The sequence below is a fragment of the Lichenostomus cassidix genome, chromosome 11 (genome assembly GCF_008360975.1).
Source record: "Lichenostomus cassidix isolate B80296 chromosome 11, HeHo_3.0, whole genome shotgun sequence".
Taxonomy (NCBI): Eukaryota; Metazoa; Chordata; class Aves; order Passeriformes; family Meliphagidae; genus Lichenostomus; species Lichenostomus cassidix.
This window is the reverse complement of record NC_139492.1, coordinates 15,680,298-15,705,665: the sequence shown is the minus strand read 5'-3', so window position 1 is coordinate 15,705,665 and position 25,368 is coordinate 15,680,298. Positions and strand designations below refer to the sequence as shown.

The following is a 25,368-nucleotide window of genomic DNA, read 5'->3' as shown; positions in this document are numbered from 1 at the left end:
AGGAGAACACTATAACTAAGAACATTAGATCTACACAAATAGCATTTAACTTAAATAGAGAAAAAATCCTCTTACTTAATCCAGTTCATCAGCTCCACAGTGTCTGGGTCATAGAATTCTCTCAGCTCTGATAGTTCATCCATTATTCCTGGCCAGAACTGAAATGGAAACAAAATAGAACAACCTGAAGACAGAATTAACCAAACAAGTTCTGGATGCTGAAATGTGTTACTTCCTCTTAGCTGGCAACTGTTCTTGTCCAGCCCTTGGATAAACTGCAAGGCACAAGTGTCTCTACCCTTCCTGGGAAGGAGAGGTGGTTGTCACTGCAGGATGAACAGAGTTCCAGAGTTTGAGATCTGTAGCTCCTGCCAGCAGGACCAGAACTGCCCACTGTCAATGATCACAAGACAAGGAAAGGCCCCAGGAATTAACATTAAGTTTGGAAAGGAAATGTAAAATAAATAAATAAAAGGTAAGAAATCTGTATCAGAAGTGAAGATCACTAGATGTGCTCTGGATGCCATTAATGGTATTTCAGAAGTCCGAATTAAAAGAGAAGCACTGAAGGCAAAAATAAAACTGTGACTGAATGACAATTACCACTAGACTATCAGGGAGAAAGCATCTCAAAATTTACTGCAGACAAAGAATACATAAATCAATGAGAAAGAAGGAAGCTGATTCTGAAAAGCTTAACCCTCCCCTCCAAAAAGCTAAGGGAACAATGATTTATTTAAGGGTTTATTGTTTAGCCCAGTGAATATTCTAGGGCAGAAGGGAGCAATTAAGGAAGATAATGACAATGCTAATGACAGATTGCTGTGCATCAGTCTTTGCTACAGAGGATAAGACTGGGAAATTTCATCTTATAGTGAAACCTATTCCAAACCTGCCTTTTTAGATAATAAGAATTCCTCATTTGAAAATTGAAATGCTACAGGAAAAGGTCTAAGAAAACCCACCTGATAATCTAAAAAGCCATAAATCATCCCATTTCTATAACACTCATCCAGGAGTTCAGAAGGAATTTGAATGTGATGCTGCTGAGCCCTTTAGCAAACACAGGCATTCTTTCACTAAAACTGTAATTACATGGCAGGACTGAGGGCAGGAGATATAATTGGGGCAATTAAGATACTCACTAGTTTAACTGTTTACTTGATACACTTGTTCAAGTAGTCCTGGCACGTCCCAGATGGAGCCATGGCAGCATCACAACCCTGGGGAAGCTTTGGGAAGTACAGCAGTACAACAGATGTATTTCTGCTCTTCAGAAGCTCTCTCAGAGGTTAGTAAATTCAGCTGTTGTGGAATGAGACCGTGGAGTCTCATAATGAATCAAAATTTCCTCTTTTTGTTACTTAACTGCCCTGAATAGCTAAATATTCTGAGAGCTTGGAGTCCTTCAGGTTGGAGACAGAAGCAATGGGCTCTGCTTTGCTTTTCAGTCAGTGCAACCTGCCCTGTAACCTCCCGAGGATCCAGGGACACAGCTCCCTGCTGAGTGCTGGAGCTATTTCGTGACATTCACTCTGCAGAGGTTTTTAAAGTCACTATATCACAGTACTGCGAGTTTTGACAACAAGCAGTTTCCACTGGAGGAAAATTCTGTTCACAGGGCTTGCTATTACTGAATTGAAACATTTCCAGGTAATGCTACATTTGATTAGTAGAGCCAAGAGAAAACTAAGGAACTTCAGGAGTTCCAAATACAAGAGAATTACAAAAGAAATAAAAAGTGAAGCACATAAAAATATGGACCAGGAACACTGACAGAACTTTGTCTTGTAAATCAAGTATAAGTGAGATTGAGGAAAAAGTGTACAGTGACACCAGGAGAGGATAAAAAGAACAGATGGAACATTATCAGGGATGTAACAAATTGTTCAGAAAAGTGAGGGAAATGTAAAAGAGGTTTCCAGCTTGTAACAGTGCTTGTCTCTGGGGTCAAAATCTTCAGGAAAAGAATTTGCCAAGTTGCTTAAATTAGCTGTTCAGTATAGCCAAAGACTGCTCAGATCATGGGTATATGTTGCAATATGTACTGAAATAAATGTCCATGTTTGGAGCAAAAGGACTTGGCCATGATGAAGATAAAAATGGAGTTGGAGAAATTATAGGAATGGATAGTTTACTAGAAAAGAGAAATCAAGATTATTTGGCAAACCCAGGAATGAGAATGCTCAAGCTTGGGAGCTCACCTTAAGTACCAACAATTTATTCAGGAATTACTGACATATAAACACAAACTGATGAGCATTATTGTGAAGTTAAAATACAATGAACACAGATAAAGATTAAATGTATCTACAAAGTGTAAGAAATGAAACATAAATACCACTTGGTACTGCACTATGTATGTGTTGTGTTATCTGCAGCACAGCTAAAGTATGCACGGAGATACTTCAGATGTTTGCACTGGATTAATGAAGAACACATGTAAACAGAAATACAGATGCCTTACAGGTCTCAAAACATCCTGTACCTGAAATCTGAAAGAAAGCCAGAATTGTAGCAGCATATGCATCTCAATAAATTATTGTTCAAATGATGTATTTGGGGCTGTAGTAACCACGTGCCTCAAAAGAGGCTTTCATTAGCTTATTCAGGATTAGGTTAATAATCCCATAAAAGTCTTATTTTGGGGAACTGCATTGAAGAGTAGTTCTTCTGACAAATGTAACAGATAATGAAACACCAAATTGCCCTCCTACAAATTCAAGAAAACTAGCCCTGATGACCAGTTAACTTTGTGGTGTACAGAGAAACTGCCCCTGCGCTGAGCAGTGACTGAACAGATAAAATTCTTGTCTGGAAGAGGGAAGGATAAGTCTCTGTACCAAAAATCTCCTTCCATAGTAGACGGTTTTAGAGAGAGAATATAAAACCACTTCTCACAGAAGCTATGGGTACTTTCTGGATCTCTCTGTAAGAATTCCTGTCTGACCACTGCTAGGGAATGTGGGACAAGAGCCTTGTGGGTCCCTTCCAGCTCAGAATATTCTGGGATTCTCTCAGGCTTCTCACCAACTCTTTCAGCTTTGCAGAAAAGACCCCAAGAGAGATCCATTTCTCTGGTAGCTGAAATGCAAGAACTGACTCAGGACCACTCAGAGGTGAAGGATTTCTCATTCCCACTGGGAAATTTGAAAAATAGTATTTTTAATGTCAATAAAAATTATTTCTTCTATTTAGAAGAAACACAAAAATTATATTTTTCAGGCAGACTGAGCAGAACTAATGACTGCTCTAAAGCCCATGAAATCAGTGGTTTCTCTTGACTTCAGAATTGAATCTGACAGGATTTAGGAACTTTACATCTGCTCATGAAGAGTGGGAGGAAAATCATTCCTAGTGATCTGTCACATTAGAGTATCAGAATGCCACGCTCTTGGTATCCCCCACGTCAAAAGAAATAGCATTGTTTCTGTCATATTCAGGGATGATGAAAATGGTAAATGACTTCCCTAACCACCACATCAGTGGACAAAGAAAGTCCTAAAAAGTCCTCTAACAGAATAATAAGACAATTTAAGTGGAAAACAGTATTTTTTCACTTTTTGATAGTTTTACCAGGGGAAACACACTACTGGAGTGAACTCTATTAGCAGCTTTCTTAACTATTAGGCTTTACTACTGCCTTTTAAACTGTAATAATGAAATTAATCTTGTGTTTCTCTGAAGGAAATTATTTAACAGAAATATTTTCATCTCAGACTAGTTCTTGCAGAAACAATAGTAGAATCTGAATTTTTTGTCTTTGTGAATACAGATTAAAAGAATGATTTGCCCATTAAATGAAAGTTCTAAATCTCACTGCTATGACAGATTGATAATCTTGTACATGTTATTGATTTAAGTATGTTTTATGTATTTACATTTAAGTGTTTGACAATAATAATATTCTGTATCTTGAACAGACAGATGACAACACAGGTACTTGACCATTTAATAATTCTGTACTTCAAAACAGAGGCACAGCAGTATAGAATATGATGATTATTTCTACTCCTACAATAAATTATTTCACAATGTGGCAATCTACATATTATCCACAACTTAGTGAAAACCAAAAGAGACAACTCCCATTTCCATCAAATGATGCATTTAAATAACACCTGCTACTTACACATACAGTCAGACAAACATTTGTATCTGTGAACAAATACTTTGGATCAAATGAGCCCAGCTGATCCTTCACAGACAATTTCATAGGCACAAAGCTCCTTGCACTTCAGGTAGTCTATCACCATTTAAAAAATTAAGTTAAAAATATTGTATGTAGTTATTAATAAAACAACACCCTTCTATGAGAAAATTCTATACAACTAAAAAAAGCCAAAACATTGAGAAAAAATCTCTTACCTTATATGAAATGTACAGTAATGTAATTATTGGTATAGAATACTTAATCACCTGTGTCTAAGAGAAATTGAAAAAAAAATTGGTTATTTTGATGACCAAATTATTTTTTATTTAATACTTGATTTTTTATGTATTGATATCTGAAATAATTTAACATGTAGTTGAATTTAGAGACTGAATTTTAAGCCCATATTCTGATTTTATTTTCATGTAAAACCCTAATTACAGACCCATCACAAAAGATGGATTTGTATCTTTAAATGTATATTCTACAAAGTGGAAAACACTGTCATTCAATATAATTGACTGCAAAGGTCCTCTCAGACTGCTGATGATTTCTTAATATGGAGACTTTTTTAGCAAAATTGTGGTTATTTTTCATAGCCACATCGATATTGCCATCTAGTGTATTCCAATGGAATTGTTTAACATAGGAACCACTAAAAATACCTTTGACTTACTACATTTATACAAAGGTGCAGCAGAGATACCTGGTTTAAGAGAACTACAAGCTATATTGAACTCTGAGCCTTGACTTGGTTTAGCCATGTCCAAAACCCACAGGCTGAAGTGCTGCAAGTGCAGTGCTCACCCTCTGCGATGTGTAGAGATGGAGACACTTCAGGAGGAGTTTCCACACCTCTGCACTGCACAGGCCAAAGGATGCAAACACACACATGTGGGATGTCCACAGGTACTTCATTCTGCAAGAACAGAAGCTTTTCATGATCATCTGGAGCTCTGCAAATCTCCTTGATCAGAGCAGTCAATGGCTAGAGAAATTTTGAACAGTTTTCTTGGACTTTCAGGCCTCTGAAATAACTGAGTACAAACTGACTTTGCACTTTGCTATGAGTTCTTGAGAACATCTCTGTTCCCAAACTTCCATTCTTTAAGGCAGAACTTTGGGAAATGCCTCAGTTTACAAGTAGAAATACACCAGGGAGAGAAACAAAGTTTATGATCCTATCAGTACTGTGGTCAGTACACTCACATAGAAATACACTCATTCATCTAAACAAGCCCTTAGTAGAATTTAAAAAAAATATACCTCATTGTGCTTAATGCCAGACATCCAAAAAGAACGGTGTGAGCTAAGCTGTAAGCAGCATCAGGCTTCAGCGTTACTGTGTATTCTTCCATTTTTTTCTTTAACTGACCTTGATTTGAACCACTAATTGAAGAAATAAACAGTGATATATTAAGTTCTGTACCATATTTCATACAGTTAACTGCATTTTCAAAAGTGTTGACTCCTTCTGAGGCTAGAAAGCAATACCATTGCTATCGATTCACAATCTTCTATTGTATTTATGCTATAATTTAGCCTGATGCCACCAATTTGATGCAGTATCAGGTATTTCTTTCCACATGTAGATTTCTGGAAATGCAATGGGTTTAAATGAGCTGGATTAGAATGAGATAAAATTATTTATGGCAACGCTGAGAGATAAGTGAGATAAATGTACAGCATTAAAAATTAGGGACATGTTTGGGATTACATTTAGGGTTGCAGAAAATAAGAGCTGCAGAATCTTTATTTTTAAAATTGACTGCTGCAGTAAGTTTTTTAAGAGGCTGGCCAAATAGTACCAAAATGTTTTACAGATGATTGACATTTGACAATTACTATTGCAATATCTAATTCCAAATTTTGGAATGTCTTGGATAATCTCCCTCTCTCTTCCTTTTATCCAGTCTTCCCTATAATCTGTGGTAGTGGAACTGGTTAGGCAACACTCCTTGAATTCTTGCTTCATCAAGTTTTGTATCATCTCTTCTAGCTTGTACATGTAAAACTGAGAGGTCTATAATGAACCATTATTTTTTAATAGCAGTTCTGTCTGATTTTCTTCTGTATTCTGTAGATACCTCAGAATCCTACAGATTAGCTCTGGGAACTGCCAGCAGTGATGCACAGTTGCACTCTATTGCTCCTTCTCCTTCACACATAGCACAAAGTTCAGCACAGGCCATTCCAGCTCATTTCTGAGCCGTTGGAGGATAACACCTGGGAGATCTGTGATTTGGAGTGTTTTGCACAGGGAAAATGGGATGGATGAACGAAAGAAACGAACATTGTTTTCTTTAAAGTCATCTTTCCCCTGCTTTCCCTCATCCCAAAAAACCCAACAAACATCACACATACTGCAAAACTTGAACAGCAAAGAGCTTGACTGAATCTAGGGAAGGATGTTTCTTTGTTTACATTTTTAGCTTCAAAAGGAAGTTACTTATTCTGCTTGATTTCTCTATACACCCTACTCCTCAGTAGCTGGGCAAAGCAGTCCTGTATTTGCTGCTGTATTCACCTGTCAGTTCCTTAGCCAGATGAACTGATAAAAATGGGAATTATCTTTAAACTGTATTTACCTGAGGTTCCGAAAGGCAACAATTACAGCTGCTACTGTCAGAAGGAAGAGGACAAATCCATAGACGCAAAAAAGTAATGTACTGGAGAGTCTTGAAAAAGTATTTAAAGGTAGTAAACCAAAGGCTTCTTCACAAAGATACAGGTTAGCATCAAAGTCTCTAAAAAAAAAAAAAAGAAATCCTTGTCCATTATGTATATAACTTCATGTCAAAAAGCATCAAAATTTCCTTTTTTCTCAAGAAATTATAAGGTCACAGTTGTGCAGATTATTATAAGGGCAAGTATGACATAAACACGAGGTAAAGCTCTGTGATTTATTACACACGTTAGGAATTAGAACAACCTGAAGGTTTCAATTACAGAAGTCAAACAAAAGAGCAGAACTGAAGCTAAATCATACCTTGTTGCTCCAAATCCAAATTTTGCTTTCAGGAATTTGAATATATGCTCATCTGACTCAAGATTAAGAATTTTCTATGAAGTGGGGAAAGAGAAAGGAAATTAAATTTTAAATATCAAAAAAGGCACACAGTAAACACTTTCTTTCATCATTTAAATGGAACTGTGAAGCAACACAGACTTACTAAGATGGGTGTTCTGCAATCAAAGCAGCATTCAGTTTTAACTGCATGCATTGAAAAGAAAACTCAATGTAAAGCTTTGCAAATTCTCAGCAGTATAGATCTACAACTGTCATAAAACTACCAATTATTTGGTGTTAATTTATAAGGTTTTCAAATCCATATATCAAAGATTAGCAAAACGATCTATAATTTCTAAAATGCAGTTTCTGAGATGCAGAGAAATCTCACTGCAATTTTTATTTGATGACATTACTGTAGTTGGTTACACAAATGGCTTTAAAAAAGTACAATCTGTAACTTTTGATATTAAAAATTGCCTACCTTAATGAATTTATTTATTAGGAGAGTCAAGCACAAGACTAGTAGAACATGGAGGATAAGTTTCCCAAGCCTATTAAGCAAGCCACCCTTTTTTAGGTTTTTCTACAAAGAAGAAAATATTAGTATTTCAGTCTCTTTTAAATATATTTGGAACAAAAGCATTACAGGCTATTTGAAACAGCTGATCTGCTAGTCCTGACCAAACCCAAATTTGTATGTGGGTCACATAAGCAAAAAAAGAATACAGAACCAAGTACTCAGAATAAAGATATCTTTCTTGCACAAAACTGAAGGGACAACATCATAAAAGCTTTGATCTGGCAGAGTTTTGGAAGCTGCCAAACAGCCTTCCTGTGGCAGTGAAACTATTACATTTATAGATCTTATTCCCCAAATTTCCAAAATATTGTGTCCCTTTTGAAATACCTTCTTATTACACCTTCCACCTAAACACAGCAAAAGTATCTTCTGGCTCTGTCAGTTAAAAGATTTTGAGCAATTTTCCAGTTACAAGCTGCAGATCTAGATGAGCTGCTCACAGGCTACTGGGAATAGGTGCAGACAACAGGAATGGCCCTTTAAACTCCTTTGCTGTGCTCAGAGGCTGTCACCAATGCCAGGATTAGAAAAAAGAGAACTCTAACTACAGTAAAAAAAAACCTAATTTTTGAAGGAAACAATGGATTTCAGGATGCTGAACTCGACATTGAGCCTAGTTGTTACAGATTATTTTGTTGGAGGCAGATCCATAAATTCAAGCCAAGTCCTGCTGAAACAGGTGTAAAGTCCATTTATGCCATTTTTTTTCAGGATCCAAACTGCAGCTTGCACAATCACTAATGGTAATAGCAGTCATGGAATTACGATGTCTGACGTGCTTGGTTAGGCTGCAGTTAGTGAAATGGAATTCATTATTTGATCAGGCAATGTTTGGGTTGCTTTATGCTATAGTAATTCCTCTAATTAGTATTTGTAAATGAAAATTATAATGCATATAAATTACTCATTTACACACACACATACATAAATACTCTTTATTTAGTACTACAGAAATATTTTGGTACCTACCTGGATTGCTCTTGCTATTAAGACAGAAACATTAAAACTTATCAGCAATGATCCAAGAATCATAGAATTAAAGAACTGTAGGACACAGACCAGCAGTAATCCAGAAATCTGAATGATATAGAGCCATGTAACCTGTAACAATAATGAGATTTTTATGTCTACAAAACTTTACAGTCATAGCTGCGTTTCTCTGAATATGTTTTATAATTTATTTCAACATTAATTATTCTTGCAAAGAACATACTATCTTGCAGTAAATTATTACATTTAAAGCTATTACTGTATCCTTTTTATATTTATATCCTGAGCTACTTTGGTTAATATTTTACGAACATTTTATACCTAAGGAAGTGTGATCCTATAATCAAGCAGAAAAATTATACAATCGCAGTGTGAGGAAAATATTAATTCCTTAATATTTGGATGTGGTTTTTATTTTCTTTAGTCCAAGAAGTGTTTCTGTAGCCTCTGTGATGTCTTTATAACAAAAGAGTTATGGCTCAGTGCAGTTCAGCAATCAAACATCACCTGCCTTCTCAAACTTTTCAATAATAATTCAGTATAATCCCTTTCAGGTTATGCTAAACTATTATCAGTGTTCAGCTCAATGTAAACACTAAACCCCAGCTGATTTTCTGACACAATGGTACCAAAACATATATTTTATCTCACACAAAAACCCCGAGTTCAGCCTTGTATTTCAGCAGTGGTGTAAATCAGTATCAAAGAGCCCAACAAACCAAACAAAACCAGTTTTAAGTAGCACTTTAAAAAAACTTAATATAGGCAAGAGTGGTGTGGGTGAGTCTGTTTTGGTATAATTTAGGATGAAGCTGGTAATTTGCCGACTTTTAAGGTAGCTGTCCAGTCACATTAAATGTTGACTTCAGCTTGCAGTTGCAGGTATAATTAAGAGATCAGAAAGTTAAGTAAGCCACATTTATCTTGATATGCAACCACTATACTCATTTTCAGTTAAATTAATACAATCAGTTGAGTTCAGACTGCTTCAAATTTAAAATTAATTTACATGAATTACTCTTCAACCTACTGTAACCCTTCTTAAAGTTAGAACCTTTTCCAACCCATATGCAAGCTTTTACTAGGGCTAAAATTAGGCCACTCATTAGGAAAATGTCTTCAAAACTGCTGGCTTTATGAAGGCAAAGAAACAGAAGTTGGTTATTTCCAAACAGAAAGTTACCTTTGCTGTGGGCAGCATGTCCAAGCAGTCCAGTATGAATAATGCCAATGCTTGTATCAGCATCATAAACTGGTTAAATTGCCAAGTCAGGCTAAAGAGAAACGTTGCTATGAATACAGCCAAAAGTGTGAGTCTCTGGAAGGAGGGGACAGTTTTATTTAATTTTATTGTTTCCTTTGTTAAAACACAATCAATCAAGCAAAAAGAAACCGCAACAAACCCAACCAAACCCCACTTTAATTTAGTTTTATGTTAAATCCATTTTTAAAACACTGAGTTTTCTAACTGCAAGAACAGCTTGGAGGATAACAAACACTTTTTAGAGTTAAAAATTCCTGATTTATACCTGTGTTTTATCACTCTAATACCACTTGCAAGAAAACAGTGAGATCTCACATAGTTTCAGCCCTCAGATTAACAAGCAATACATGTTTTATTATGCCATAAATAGCAGTTACTTGATCAAAGTGAGGAGTAGTAACTTAAGGACTGATTGTCAAAGAAACTCTGTCACCCATTTACTTTCATTCTCACAGATCAGGACAGTTTTCTGTTACTAATTTAATTGTGTCATACTTTCAGAAATACTCACTTCTTGAACAGGCTGTAAATGGGCTCTGAGGAGGTATGTGATGGCTGCTATCTGAACTGCAAAGAATGGCAGTGCCCAGTTCTCTCTTAAAGGAATGGTGAATTCCACCCTTGTAGTATCTACTCTGTATAAAACAAAGAGTTTCACACATTTAAAATGAAGAAAACACTTGGTGACAGAGAGCTTGCAATGACAGGCATCTTTGTGCTATTTTAACTCCTTATTTACAAAAATAAAGGCTCTACACTCCACTTCCTTCAACACACCTGGCTCTGAAAAAAATCACTATGAAGCTTCTGCAAGTTATCCATTTTTTCTGCATCTCAAATGATGTACTTCAGCTTCACTTACTGTAAAAAAAATATACTATGGATTACATTTTACTTATGAAGCACAGCTTGGGTAATTTAAAAATGAAAAAACAAACACCAAACTAAAAGCACTCCCAAAATCCAGCGTGTGCATTTTCACACCACAGCTCATTTTACTTCATTTTCTGGTTTGCAAATGCACATATAAGAATATAAACAGAATATATTTTTCACTGTGATCCCAATGCCCTGAGTTTGAACACAGCTGAATTGGTCATTTCTGGTCATTTTTGGAAGCTTTTGAATATAAAAAGTATGTGATGGAAGAATTCCCCAAAGAGCAGTCATTTACAAAATCTGAATTAAAAGTTAAAAACAAAAAATAATTCTCTTTTCCCTCATGTAGAGAAAATGTTTGCTAAAAAGGAAAGTAAACAACATATCTGAGACATGCTTAGCTGAAGGAAACAAAGTATCCAAAGTAACTAAATGGAGTTACTCAGTAGCCTCAGATGTACTTCATCTGCACAGAAAGGCTTTATCCAAATCCATTCCATGCACTTATTCTGCATACATAAAGGAGAACAAGCTCTCATTGTTCATGAATTATTAGAAAGATGGACAAATTTGCTCCAAATACTCTGTAAATGGAGGAGATGACCTTGTGAAAGAAACGTGTGAAATACAGTACACTGCACGTGGTTTTAATTACTTTCATATTTGGAGAAAGAAACATCTTGCCTCCATACACCTATAATTATTCTGTAGTGGATGTGCTTGCAGATAAATTCCTTTAGAGCTGCTCATTAACATATCAAACATTTCTGGTAGAACCAAGACTGTACTTTTATTTTCTTGATTAATTTACAGATAACAGTCCATGTCACCAGTCTTCACTTCACGCCAGCAGCTTATTTCTGGCATAAAGCCAGTTCTCAGGTCTTTATCTCCAAACTGATAATTCTTCAAGAGATAAAGCACTTGAACAGCTCAATTACCATCTTTTTTCTCTGAAGCTTAGAGCAGGAGATGTGTACAGCAATAAGGGAAGAGAGAAGCTGGACTTGTGATGAGCTGAGGCTGTTGGAGGAACCCTTGGAGGCTGCATGTGGGGCAGTCAGGAGACACCTGAAGGGTGTCATGCAGATGTCTTTAACACCTAAGAGATCCTAGGCTGGAGAAGACAGGGTACATCACCTGGAGCTCCAGACACATCTGAAAGATGTAGTCCTCTTTCAGAGACCAATTTAAAACATAATTTTCTACTCAAACATCATGAACCTTTAAAAACCCAGTCTGATATGTCAGCTCATTTCTGGTTATTTTCTAATTATTTTGTGTTACTTAAACACTTTTTCCATTTTCTGGCTGATTGGAGAGAGGCCTTATAGTTTCATGTTTTATCCAATTAATCACGCAGTTAGAGGTTTAATGCCTTACCTTTGAAACTAGGTACAATTTTAGAAAGATTGAATGTTTAATCTCACTTACCTGTTTGTAATATACCAGCAAGCTGCCAACAACCCTGAAAGCCATGTTCCACTAAGAAGCCAGCTTGTTACATACAGAGCAATGACATAAACTGCCTGAAGTCCAAACAAAGTGTAGATATAAAAATAAACAGGCTCTAGGTATTGCTGTAAAACACAAGAATACTGATGTTGACATTAAAACACTCACGGGGGGGATCATACTTAGTATGAATTAGGTTTTGCTTTTACAAGTTAAAAAGGTATCAGGAATATTTCTAATTAGAGAATATCTACAAAGGGGAGCTATGATTCACTGCGCAATCTTCATAATGCACTTACAATCTAAAGCCATAAATAAATGCCTACCTGAATTGGAAGAATCCTATACAGAATGCTGAGAAACACCTCCTGGTAAACATTCATTCTTTCAAGTATGTTAATTGTCCTCACAGATTCAGTTTTATTGTCATATACTAAACCATGTAAACCTTAATGATAAAGAGAAATTGAAATAGGAGATTGTCATTTTCCCCCTCCATCTTCATTTGAACAGTGAATAACTTTTTCAAAGGTATTTTAGGATCTCTCATCAGAAACTGCAAACTTTGAGTCAACGATTCAGAACACATTACCTCTGAATCAACATGACCTTCTGAGGTCTTCAGCTTCCCTGCTTCAAATGTGACTCACAGTGCTAATTCTAGTACTATATATTTAGTAGTGTATAAAACATTTCTTTTTATACTTCCATCCCCAGCATAGAATCTGTGGTACATTCTGGATCCTGAGAACTGCTCGTGGCACTACTTTGATCACAGGTGAAGTTAATATTGAAATACATGTAGTATAAGCAAAATTGCTAGGGAGCAACAGTTAAATATCTAGAAAACATGAGACTTGTCACAGAAAGCCCCATCACTGTATATGATTTCCTTGGAAGCTGCTCCTAGTGTCACTTACTGTCCAGGAATACAGCAAAAAACATTGCCCCTTCCCACAAATAGCTCATAGTTCAAATTAAGCAAGAGAAGAATAAAAATGAAAGTAATAAACTGAATAAACCAGCAAGCTGAAACCTTAACAGATATGAAAGTTGTCCCTCAAAGTGATTGCCTTCATCAGCATGTGAAGGTGTGGCACAGAAGCCAATGCATCATTGTGAAATTTATTATGTCCATAACTTAGTGGCTCCCTGGCATATGAACAGAATAAATCTGTCTGCAGCACAATTGTTACACTATCTTTCATTGTTATGGCATGCCTTGTTCTCAATTACATTTGAAAAAAAACCCCAAGCAAACCTAAAAATAGTCAGCTGGCAAAACTTACTTTACAGTTTACAATACCTTGCTGTATGGAAGCAGCCTGAATCATCTGTTTGTAGTAGGAATAATAAAGTCCACATTCGGTTCTGAATGAAATTTCTCTTTCGACCTCCTGCAAGTGAAAGTTCAATAATAAATTCACTTTCCATTTGCTTTTCACAATCACCCAAAGCTGCCTTCAACTTGAATTCATGCTGCATCTGGGAAGCCAACCTCCAGAGAGGCTTCAGCCTTTGGGTTTCGTTCTAAGCAGCTCAGTTCAACTAAAGGCAAAAATACATGGAAAAATTAGGGTGAGAGGCAAATGGCTGAGGTGTAAATCACTCTTTTAACTGGGGAAATATACATGCTTTTTGTGATTCTGATAAGCTGCTCAGAAATATTTTGGATATTTCACTATTTTTTTGTAATATGACAAGCTTAGATGGGCACAGTGGCCCACAGCTGGACTGTACAGCTGCACATCCTTGCTTTGTGCATTTAACCTTTTCTTCCAGATGCAGTTATCCCATTGTGTTCCATGGCTTTGCCAGCTCAAGGCTCAATTAATTCAGTGTGCTATATGGGGGCTGCACCATAATGTCAGGGATATTTCAGCTGGCAGGGGATGCTGCTGCCCACTTGTTCAACACTGGTTCTTGCAGGAAGCCAGCTGTCATCACTCTCTTTCTTAAATTATAGGTGAAAGCAAAAGGGACTCTTTACTTGGCTTTAGGGCTAGGGAAACTTCTTATTTCTAATTAAAAAATGTTCAAATTATTTAATCTAGGTACACTTCAAACCAGGTACATTTCAAACTATGCCTTTTCCTTGGCTGATATTGCAGCAGATGGAGTCTAGTGAGATCTGAAAGCTCTTTGCTTTGGAATGCACTTCCTTTTGTTACCTCATTAGTTGTGAAGACCTAATGAAACTTAAAGAATCCATAGCTTTGGGCAGCCACATTTGAACAAGACTGCATGACCAACCAATCTGAAGAGAACAGGCATCTTACACAGAATCATTCTATTATTAGTGATTTTTTAGTAGTTTGTATAAAAACATCACAGCAAATACATCTCATAAGCAGTAAGTTAGAAAAGGTGCCTATCCTGTTAGAAAAAGTTTATACTGAGATTTGAAAATCCAGTGAAATCCCTGTATGTGATATGTGCAAGTCACTTAAAAATGTATGTGATTTCTAAAAATAACCTCTTTCTTTACAAAAGAATGTTACTGAAATAACAGAATATTACTTTTTCAGAAACTTTTATGAATGCCATTCTGGTTAATGCAACCTTGTGTAGAATCCCAAGACTTTCATCCTTCTTATATGGTCCCAACTCTTTTGCTGGAGCAGAATCAATCCTACTTCAGAGCTAACATAAAGCTAGATAAAAAAATCATGTTCCTCTCTTCTCCACTGACCAGTACTGATCTTATCTCAAAGCTCGTGTTTTACTGAAGTCAACTGTTGACAAACCAATATTAGTTCTGGTCTGAGAAAAGTCATTAGATAAAACCACAAGTGATCCAATCTAAGTTCCCCATTAAACTCTCCAGCTGCCCCATGACATAGAAATCATCATCATACCAAAAGTCAAGCGAAATGAGAATGCTGCATTTTGAACAAGCTCTAGTTTCAAATTCATCACTACTGGAAAGTTTTCTAATACCAAAAAGTGGCTGTCTCTGAAATGCTCATAAAAAAAGAAAAAAGGAATGCTAACATTTGGAATTTATTAAGGGGGAGAGAGGAGTCACAGAGGGGGATCTAATTAGCAAAAATGCATTCAAACATGATTAATTTGTAATCCTGGCACCAGCTGTATTCAACCAAATGCTATACTTTATGAGACAAACACTAGTGAGTTTTACATCTGTTTCATGCTAAGATAACATCTGTTTTATTCACTCAAAATACTTTTCCAGTTCTACAGCAATTTATACTTTTCCTAGCATTCCATGTCAATAAAAACATACAGACTTATGGGTAAGCATTGTAAGAGCACATGCTTATCTGTCTGTAGATTCACTTTGTGAGGTTTTAACAAAGAAGTTATCACTGTTCCAAGGGAAAAAAAAATAACATTGTCCTCTCGCATACACAGAGAGCTGCACATTATTTCAGTTTATGCAATTGTATCCTAATAATATTAAGCATTCACAACCAAATACACAGGACTTTCTCTCAAGGGCAGTGCAAAATTCTAGAGCTTAGGATTCCTCAAACTCCTCAAACAAGTCCTTCAGAATGCTGAGCAAGCAGCCAAAGTCCGAGTTGAGTTTTTCTATAAATTGTGAGCATAAATAAAGCTCCAATTACTTTTCTTTTTTTGACATAGCTAAAACAAAATTTGTGTAACTGAAACGATTTATTAGTTTTTCTATTTAAAACCATGAAGACTTGAAAATTGTCTCAAGTGTACAAGTGGAAACTCAACACAGCTGCTGTCAATGTTCCCAGGTGAGAACAAGCCTTCAGCAAATATATTTAATCCTTGGACATGCTCTCCTGGCTGGTTAACCTCCAACCCATCTGTTTGAATGGCATATTCCAGATCAGAATTATGACCCAGAGTAAAAGTAGCTGTTAGCACCTCACCAGGCGCTTCTGTGGAAAAGTACTACCAAAGTGTTGGATTCTCCTCCCCTTCATGCCTCAGCATTCACTTTGAACAGCTCTCACTGCCTGTTTCCCTGCTTTTCTTTATAGAATCACTGAATGTTTGGGGTTGGAAGGGACCTTAAAGATCATCTTGCTCCACCCTCTGCCATGGCAGGGACACTTTCACCATCCCAGGTTAATCCAAGCCCTGTCCAGCCTGGCCTTGGACACTGCCAGGGATTCAGGCACAGCCACAGCTTCTCTGGGCAACAATCCTTGTTTTGTATTAAAATGTAAAAAGGGAAAATATGAGCTCTTCAGAGATTAAATCCCAGCATTCTTATCCGGAAAGACTTACAGTCTTGTATTTTTGTTCCTGGCTTCTTGCAAGCAGCAATTTTATAGAAGGAAAAATAAACAACACTATCTAAATGCTTATTTAGAAGGGGTGAAGGAGAAATGAATGCTCTAAAGATTATCTGTTTTTCTTACAGTATTTATTTGTTATGTGGCCTTGCCTCATTCCTGTTCAAAGTTTCTTCAAAATTTGCAGTTGAACAAGCAATGCAATGGCTGACAGGAAAGGTGGCCCCCATTTTGCTGTTTTCATAGCAGATTCTGTTCCCAGAAGATGCCACACTTGAGGGGCAGCCACTAAACTGCCATTGAAAATCACTGAAAATAGACAAGCCACTTCAGATGTGTTCTGCCAGAATATTTACAGAAAACTGAGAAAGGATTTTTGGATAAGAAATCTGTTTTGACTTCCACCATCACAAACAGAAATGTTTGTTGGTTTAATGTATACAAGAAGGGATTCAAACCTTTTTCTTCAAAGTTATTTGATCAAGGTAAGTGATAATAACTTGTGATCCCTGCTGGAAGGGGACACAAACACAGTCTCTGACTAGGTGACATGGTATGCTGCATTCTATTCTGTTTGGGTTTTGTCATTCTTCCAGGAAGCCTTAAAATTAAAAAAAAAACCAAAAAACCCAAAAAACCAAAGAAAAAAGAGAAGCAATAGTGTACCTCCTTCATTGCATAAACCACTCTTCAAGATGTGCTTTTTCAGTTTTTCTGGTAAGAAAACAATTGTACATCTTTCTCCTGTGACCATGGCAAATTGATAATAGCAGGCACATTTACTAGCAAACAAGAACAAGACTCACACACAGAGCAGCAGCTGAAATCAATGCACTGTTGAAAGCCATATTCAAAACACAGCAAAAGAGTTTAACAACGACCAAACAGTTTTTCTAGCTGGGTGAACCATTGCTGGAAGACACCCAAAACTGAACTGGCTTTCAATGAACTGCAATTGAAATTGCAGAAAGGCAATCACTGCAAGTGTGTGTGCAAGTTCTGACTTCAGTTATTTAGGAGTTAAGAATCGTGACTTTGCATAATGAATTCTTTTTACTTCCAATTGTTAGGGTTGAGTACAACTGCATAATTTTTTAAATATGCAGCTGTGATGTTCATGTATCAGTAAGGTCTTCAGAACAAAAATTCCACCTTTTGCACCTAAAAAGGTGCAGGTACAAACACCTGCCTGGTGCAAAAGGGTCAGAAAAACACAGCAGACCTTCTTCTACTGCTTTTTAAAGTTCAGTTAATACATGCAAAAATATGCTTTGGCCAAACTATAAAAATGTTAGAGAAAAAAAGCAAATTTTCCCCTTATTTTCCATGTAACTTTTGAGGGTCTTGTCTTTCTTAGTATATAGTATGTGCTGTAATGACAAGATTGGCCAATTCAGAAGTGTTGGAAAACATGTACATACCCCTAGAGAGACCACACTCCTGCACAGAGACCTCCAGGTATTGTTTTACAGATACTGGGATGAGCCTCTTCCTGCCTCAGCTTTGCAGGAAAGTTCAGACTCTTCTCTTTGCATTCTACTCCTAAACCAGTATTTTGTTTAAAATTAGCACTGTAGTCACAGGCTTACTCTGGTGGAGTTCATGTCCCACTGAAGAAGGGACACTGAGATCAGAGAGTATCTGCAGCTCTTTCTCCTTTCACCTGCTGGTAGACAAACTTAATGCTTTTTAGAATGTTTCCATCAAATTGGCTGAAATTGCTCTTGTTCCAATGTCAGTTATCAATCAACTCCATGGGATAACATGAGAGCTACAGAGACAACAGAATCCAAACTAAAAACAACTAGAGGGGTTTATTTCAGTTTTGCTATCGAGTGGTATTCTAGTGTACTTCAAATGACAACAGTAATTACCAAATACAATGAGCAGTTCATCTATTAAGGGGACAACTTAATTACAACCACACAATTGCTTCCCTCAGTGAACTTTGTGCTCCTCTGGGTCAGTCTGACAGAACAAAAAAGCTGTATCCATTATGTTCATACATTGCTACAAGCCCATGCCTGCTTGTACTTGAAAATATACAGCACCTTGAAATTATTCACTACTTGCTTTTGGAAGGAAATGGCAAACTCAAGGCATACCTCCAATATATTGTGTACAATCTACCAATGTAATCCAGGGAAGACAAGGGTGGGTGTAACACACTGTTCTATGTATAATACAACAGCAATTGTTTCACTAAATGCAAATTATTTTTACCAGGGGAATATAAATGTTTCTGGGACACAAAAAGTATGTAGCATAGAAAAGACATACGGCAAGGCAAGTATTCCAGTTAAATATATGTACTCTTTGAACACAATACAGATCTAGCAGAATGAATTTTAGGCATTTGAAAGGAAAATGACTCACCTGTTCTTTTCTCTGGTTAAATTTAGCTATGGGTACAGCTGCATTATTTTCTCTGCAGTGACTCTAGGAAAAAAACTAGTCAGCCTGGATCTTGGGAATGGTTGGAATCACATTAGTGAATGGCTGAGGTTTTGAGGTTTGCACATTTAGGATGACATTATATAAAATTAGTATTGAATACTAAGAGACTGTCCCTAAACTGTATTACAATATCACAGTATAAATACAATTGAAGAACTGTGTGCCAGGATTTTGCATATTGCTTCTTTTAACTGCTGTTTTTTATTTTAATTTTAGATTGCTTTGGATAAAAATGATTATAGAAAATCATATATTGAAATGTTGAAATTCTACTGTGGATAAAGATCAATTTTTGGAACAACCATAGCTACAACGCAGACAGGAATGCTCTAGCAATATTTTTGGAGAAAAAATTTGGGACAGGTATTTATAGAACTGATGAAGTATGGTGGGAAGGGAAGTGCAGCTTTTTTTAAATTGGATTTTTAAAAATGAAATATTCTGGTTTTGAACAGGTTACAAGACAAATACATAAGTAAATGAGATTTCAACTAATGCTTGTAGTAATGCTCCACAAAAGAATGGATGTAACTAGGAAAATGCTTGTTACCTTGATATTGGAAAACCACAGGTCATTTTCATGCAGTGTAGCCACATAAACAGAAGTAAGAAGTCCAAGAGAGATGGCAACAATTCCACCAACAGTTATTGAGAGTATGTTCCACAGCTTTCCACCTGTAGGATCTCAGAAGAAAAATATTTCAGTCTCCAATTGTGAAACACATAATTGAACCTACAGGAATTTTGGAAAGCCATTTATACATTGCTTATGTTAGTACAGTTAACATTCTGCAGGTAACAGGACACCTGGTTTTAACACATCTTTATGGAGATTCTTATTTTCTCATACAGGAGAATCAGAGTATTTTATTTACATACAAAGTGAAATAAAGGGTGCCTTAATAGGTACACTTTTAATTTAAGAACACCATGATCCCATACAAGTTTAGCTCAATGCCATAGCTAATTTGTAAATCTGACTTGGACTATCTTCCAGAACTTTTAAAATTCAAGCTCTACAGGATGACTGAACACAAAGTAAGAAATTCACATCTCCTTCACAGGTCTAAAAATGGCTGCCTTTTTTGGGAGGGTTTGCTCAGTTTTTGTAGAAAAACAACAGGGAAGGTTTATAAGCTTCACTAAATACCCACAGAGGGACTGAGCAGCAGCCAAAGCTGCCTTTGATAATGGTGCCATGCTTTGAATTGCAGATGGTCTCCTGCTGCCATTTGAGCAGGATCAGGGATGGGATGATGGGAAAGAAAGGATGTGTTTCTAGGCACCTCCAGCCCTTCACTGTACACTGACATTCCTGGGGTTTGAGCTGTTGGGGTTTTTATTTGTTTGTATTTTTAATGTTGATGTAAGGTTTAATATGGATTAGTGATGGCATCTTTGAAATGGCAATTTTATACTGTGTGTGATATCTCAAGGGTTCCAACCATGCAATTCCATGGAACTGAGGGCTGGGCTGCAGGACAGCTATGATCACTTCCCTTTTTCTATATAGCCTGTGCTGTGCTGAAACAACCATATAACTTCCCTTTCATCTGCCCAAATGGAGAGAAACATTTAGAATTTAGATCAAAACATCCCTTAAAGCAAGTTAGTCTAAAAATCTCCCAAAAAACAACAAAGTTTGTCAGCTCTAAAGCTGTAATTCCATACAAAAATGTTGTCCGAATTTCATTAATTAAACAGATCCTGGAATTGAGACACTTAATGTCTCTCTTTTAAATTTACCTAACTAGTGTCCTATAAATTAAAAAGCAAAAGTTTGCAGTTAGATGCAAATTGTATGTGCAACCTGCCTATACTTAAGTACATCTCACTAGTTGTTCCTTTTGTTACCAGTGATTTGGACTGGAATTCCTTCAAGAACTTACGTACAATCTGATAGTGTCTCACTGATAATAAATTGAAAAAATTGTTCTCACCAATTTAATTCATGATTTTAAAACAGAGGTAAGACTGACATGCAGCAATCTGCATGAGACCCTCTGTCTCATCCAATTAATTTTGGTGATAATCAAGTCTGGAAATGCATTTTACATATCTAGTTCTGACCTGTGCTTAGGACACATCAAAAGCTACACACTACTAAAAAGCCATAATGTTACTTTTCTTATCGTTACTCACCAGACGGAATTTGCCCATCAGGCTTCACATTTGTCTCCTCTGAAGGCTGATCTTCAGCTGGTTCTGTGCCTTTTCCAACCCTTCTCTGTCTTACGGTTGTCATGATGTCAGTCACTTTAATTCATTATTCTTCAGCCTGGCTCCTAAATGGACACACACATCTTCCTACCCGAACAGTCACTGGGCACTGGATGAAATATGTGAAAATAAAACCACATCTTACTGACATTCCAGACTTTGACTTACAGAACTTTACTGTACCTAAGGTCTATCAGACCAAAATGCAAGTTTTTTTTTAAATCCATACCTCTCAGAGAGCAAATGAAAGTATAGAAAACACTATCCTAAATTTATACTTATGTTCCCCATTTTACATACTCCTGTAGAGGTTTTTCATATATATATATGTATATAAAAATATAAAATATTTATATATAAATATAAAATATAAAGCTAGTCATTTAATTCCTGGCTTTCAAGAAATCCCAAAAAAGGGGGCCAAAAGATGCAAAAATGATACCAGACAACACATGTTACAAAAAACTAGAAACAGCATTAAAAAGACACTTGCTGTTCCATACCCCCCAGAACTGGAGCACATCACGAGACGAGAAGCGCAGGCAGCCATTGCCCGGTCGGTGCCAGGAGCTCGGGGCTCTCCGAGCACATCCATGCCCGGAGCTGCTCTCGCCCTGCCCTGTGCCCTGCCCTGTGCCCCAGCAATCCCCGCCAGCCAGCCCACCCTGCAGCACAGACCCGCTCCGTGCCCGGCGAGCAACAGCTGCTGCTGCTGTGACTGCTGCTGCTGGCAGCGCTGCGGGCAACGCGCCGAGCCGCACAACTTTGTAAAGCTTTCGCAGCGGATTAGCTTCGCCTCCTCCTCACACACCTGGGGAGACACACGGGGAGCTAGGCGAGCTCGCGGCTCGGAAGCGCCGGTGTGCAGCACGGCTGACAATCATTAACAAAGGCGAGATGATGCTCGTCCCCACCCCGCCGGCGGTGCCAGCGCTGCCCGCACGCCGCTGCCGCAGGGCTGGGCTCTGCCGGGCGGGCAGCTCCGAGCGCGGCCCCGCAGCACGGAGAGCCGGGCCCGGGGCAGGGCAGGGCAGGGCCGGGGCAGGGCAGGGCCTGCCCGCAGCTCCCCGCGGCCTGCGCGGCTCCCCCGCCTCCCCCGGCCCCGGTACCTGCGGCGCTCCGCGGCGCTGCTGCCGGCGCTGCTGCGGGAGCCGCCCGGGCCCGCCGCGGGTAACGGCAGGCTCAGGGCACGGCAGGGGAACGGGAAGGGGCGGCGCGGCGCGGCTGCTGGGCTCGGCCCTGCCGGGCGGGACCGAGAGCCGGGGCGGGCACAGCCCCGTCACAGGCCCGGCCCCCGCCCGGCTGCTCCCGTGGTGGTTTGAATTCCCCAGGGCGGGCGGCGGAAATCCGGCGTGTCGATAAACACTGAGCTTTCCATCGATCCATCCCTGCGGGGATCGGGGCCGTGCGGCTGGGAACGGGGCTGATCCCCTAAGGGTTGCGCTGTCCCGCTGCCTTCCGCCCTCGGGGAGCATGCTGTGCTGAAATAGTGCCCTAGAATTTATTTGGAGTGGTTTTTCAATGTATTCCTCACCGTCCCCCCGATATAGTACCATATATGCGTGATTTAAAAATTGAAATTAGGGCTCCGTCTCCTATTCAACTCGTTATAAGCTCCATTGTATTTCTTGCTTAACTGCACCATAAACGTTTAAAGGGGGAAAAGACCTTTTGTGGCTGGAAGATAACTGCAATACCAGACTTTATTCTACTTAATGGGTACAACCTAGCCCTGCAATAAGTCTTTATTGTAAGTTTTATTTGTGCTGTCTTTAGTTATTGTACAGAAAACCATGCCCCCTGAAGCCAGAACCAACAAACTGACTCCAGGTCCTATTCCAGAAAGCTGATTTCCCAATCATCCATACCGTTTCTGTGGGACACACAGGGATAGAGTTCACTTTTTCAGGACAATATTTAGTTGATTTTCTATCACAATTTTACATTACAGCAATACTTCTCTTTTTTTTCTTTTTTCATTTATTGAAAAACTCAGTATCTTGAGCAGGAAGAGCCATGAAATTCTTAGAAAGCCTCTTCAGAGACACCAAGAAAACTGTAATTAGTAATCATCCTGGACATTCTGAACTTTGAAACCATTGACAATAGAAATCAGGAAATTTTTCAGTATCTGCTCTGCATGCTTTGTAAATATTTTTTAGAATTATCCTACTTCCTCTGATTAGGCCCTCCAAATAGTTAAACGTTTCTACTGTAAGTCAATTTACAGCCATACTTGTTCTGGTTTTGGTGGTTTTTTGGTTTTTTTTTTTAGCAATAAGGCAGGTCTTACATTTGTGGGCAGTGCTTAAACTAGGAATGAAAACGGAATAATTATGGGCATTAGATTCACCTTTTTATCACTGCCACATCAAAGATGGCATGTGTTTGTTGAAATGAACACATTGTATACCTACAAGCTAGTTAAATAAACACCTCGAGTGTGTGTAGGTTCTTGTGTAAAGCAGATAATCTAAGAAAGGGGCTACTGTGGAAGATGCTTCCTGGAATGAAAATTCTGTTTATCCACTACCTGTAAAGAGGTCAATGCCAAGCAAATTCTACACAGAACAAGTTACAGAAATGGATTAGAAAACATAATCCATGAAGAAATCCCTGAGAAGGGGGGAGTGGACTTAATTCTTCTGTGTTTTAAGACGCCATGCATGGATGTAATGGATTTGTAAGTGATAAGTTCCTATAGTCAGCTGAAGAAGTTTTCTGTTTTGTGGGAATGATTGCACAGGACCAGCAGCACAAACCACACTGACACTCCTGAAATACCAACACAATCAACATTGCAGAATAGCGTTATTAAAACTAAAAAGTTTGTGCAATAGAAAAGTGCTTCACAGCCTTACATAGTTGTTAATGTATCTAAGTGTTCAGCTATCACCTTCCTTTTGAAATACTAACACCTATTGATCAAGTTTCAAATAGCAGAAGATTAGATAGTAGGGGAAATAAAAAATACATTTTTTTCACAAGTCTGTATATTTTAATATGTAATTTCCTGTTGCAATAAGTGTTTAAGTACAGCACTGGGACAAAATGGAGTTATTATTTAACATATTCTCACTGAAACAATATATTATTTAGGCAGCATGTCTGTTGATAGATATTCAATGTTTCAAGTTGTGAGAATACAGAAAAACTAAAGAGCTTCCAGATTGCTGTTAATATCTGAAAATTGTATTATAAAAAGTAAATTAAAATTCACCAAACTGTAGCTAGCAATCACTAATACTGATTATTGCATCATTACTGTATTGTTATAAAACTGTTGCAATGCTGGCTCTTTACTTGCCAAAAGAACAAAATGGAGATTTGACAGTATTCTGTTGGCTCATTCTGTTCAAACTTGATCGAAGTAGTGAAACCTTCATGTTAGTACCAAGTTAATCATAATCCCAGCAAATGCCAAACATCTACAGACCATTGTGTACAGGAAATGGGTGAATGAAACTTTAAATTCAATTTATTTACATTTTCTGTTGGATTGTCACATTCGGTACTGCGGAAAGAGCTACCATGAACTAGAAAAGCAGGAGGACTCAAGTTCTGCCCCAGTAAATTTTAAGTTTAAACCCACAGTTTTTTGAGTTGCTGTTCAGAAGCCATGTGGTGTGTGGCAAACATGCCAAATTTCTACATTCATGCTTTTTTCCAACTTCTGAAGTTTGTCAGGGTCCTGAAGTTTTTGCTTTCGGACAAAAGAATCTCTGTTTTAGCAGCTGAGAATTCCGTTACCTAATGCTAATGTATCAGGTCAGGTCAGTACATTACCTTAGCTAATGTATCAGGTCAGGTCAGTTCAAATGGTGTCTCCTTCCCCGAGAGGCTCCGTGTGACAACTCTGTCCCAAACACACTACAGGGGATGCAAACCACCAGCTCACTGTGGTGCATTAACTGTCTGCAGCAGTTCCAACCTTAAACAGTTGTCAAAGCTGCAGGACAGAGAGATTAAATCCCGCTGATGTGGGGCAGGGCTCTCGCTCCTCTTCTCCATCAGTGCTGCTCTATCCCAGCCAGCCCTGGGGCCAGTCCTGTTTGTCATCACACCTGCAGGTTACTTATGGGGGGAATTTCTAATGAGCCTCTTGTGCTTTTTTCAGCT

The 25,368-nt window shown here is 38.0% G+C and overlaps 1 protein-coding gene across 6 annotated transcripts in view; it reads right to left on the bottom strand.

Annotated features, from left to right (window-relative positions):
- DPY19L3 (dpy-19 like C-mannosyltransferase 3) overlaps positions 1 to 22,485 on the bottom strand; it is a 33,423-nt gene extending 10,938 nt beyond the window's left edge. Inside the window, exons 1-16 of one of the 6 annotated variants that reach the window (XR_014854579.1) lie at positions 22,061 to 22,485; positions 21,172 to 21,358; positions 19,580 to 19,713; positions 13,641 to 13,731; positions 12,661 to 12,782; positions 12,314 to 12,459; positions 10,512 to 10,635; positions 9,920 to 10,054; positions 8,716 to 8,847; positions 7,648 to 7,749; positions 7,143 to 7,216; positions 6,742 to 6,900; positions 5,420 to 5,542; positions 4,931 to 5,072; positions 4,369 to 4,425; positions 76 to 158 (exon numbers count right to left, since the gene is read on the bottom strand). Coding sequence is in view for 5 of the 6 variants with exons in the window: in XM_085071972.1 (XP_084928098.1) it covers positions 76 to 158; positions 4,369 to 4,425; positions 4,931 to 5,072; positions 5,420 to 5,542; positions 6,742 to 6,900; positions 7,143 to 7,216; positions 7,648 to 7,749; positions 8,716 to 8,847; positions 9,920 to 10,054; positions 10,512 to 10,635; positions 12,314 to 12,459; positions 12,661 to 12,782; positions 13,641 to 13,731; positions 19,580 to 19,713; positions 21,172 to 21,274 (1,727 nt within the window). In the remaining variant the exon portion in view is untranslated. Of the gene's footprint in view, positions 1 to 75; positions 159 to 4,368; positions 4,426 to 4,930; positions 5,073 to 5,419; positions 5,543 to 6,741; positions 6,901 to 7,142; positions 7,217 to 7,647; positions 7,750 to 8,715; positions 8,848 to 9,919; positions 10,055 to 10,511; positions 10,636 to 12,313; positions 12,460 to 12,660; positions 12,783 to 13,623; positions 13,732 to 19,579; positions 19,714 to 21,171; positions 21,359 to 22,060 lie in introns of all 6 variants that reach the window. The other 5 variants (XM_085071972.1, XM_085071974.1, XM_085071973.1 and 2 more) reach the window with 5 other exon arrangements.
- Between the last annotated feature and the right edge of the window lie 2,883 nt (positions 22,486 to 25,368).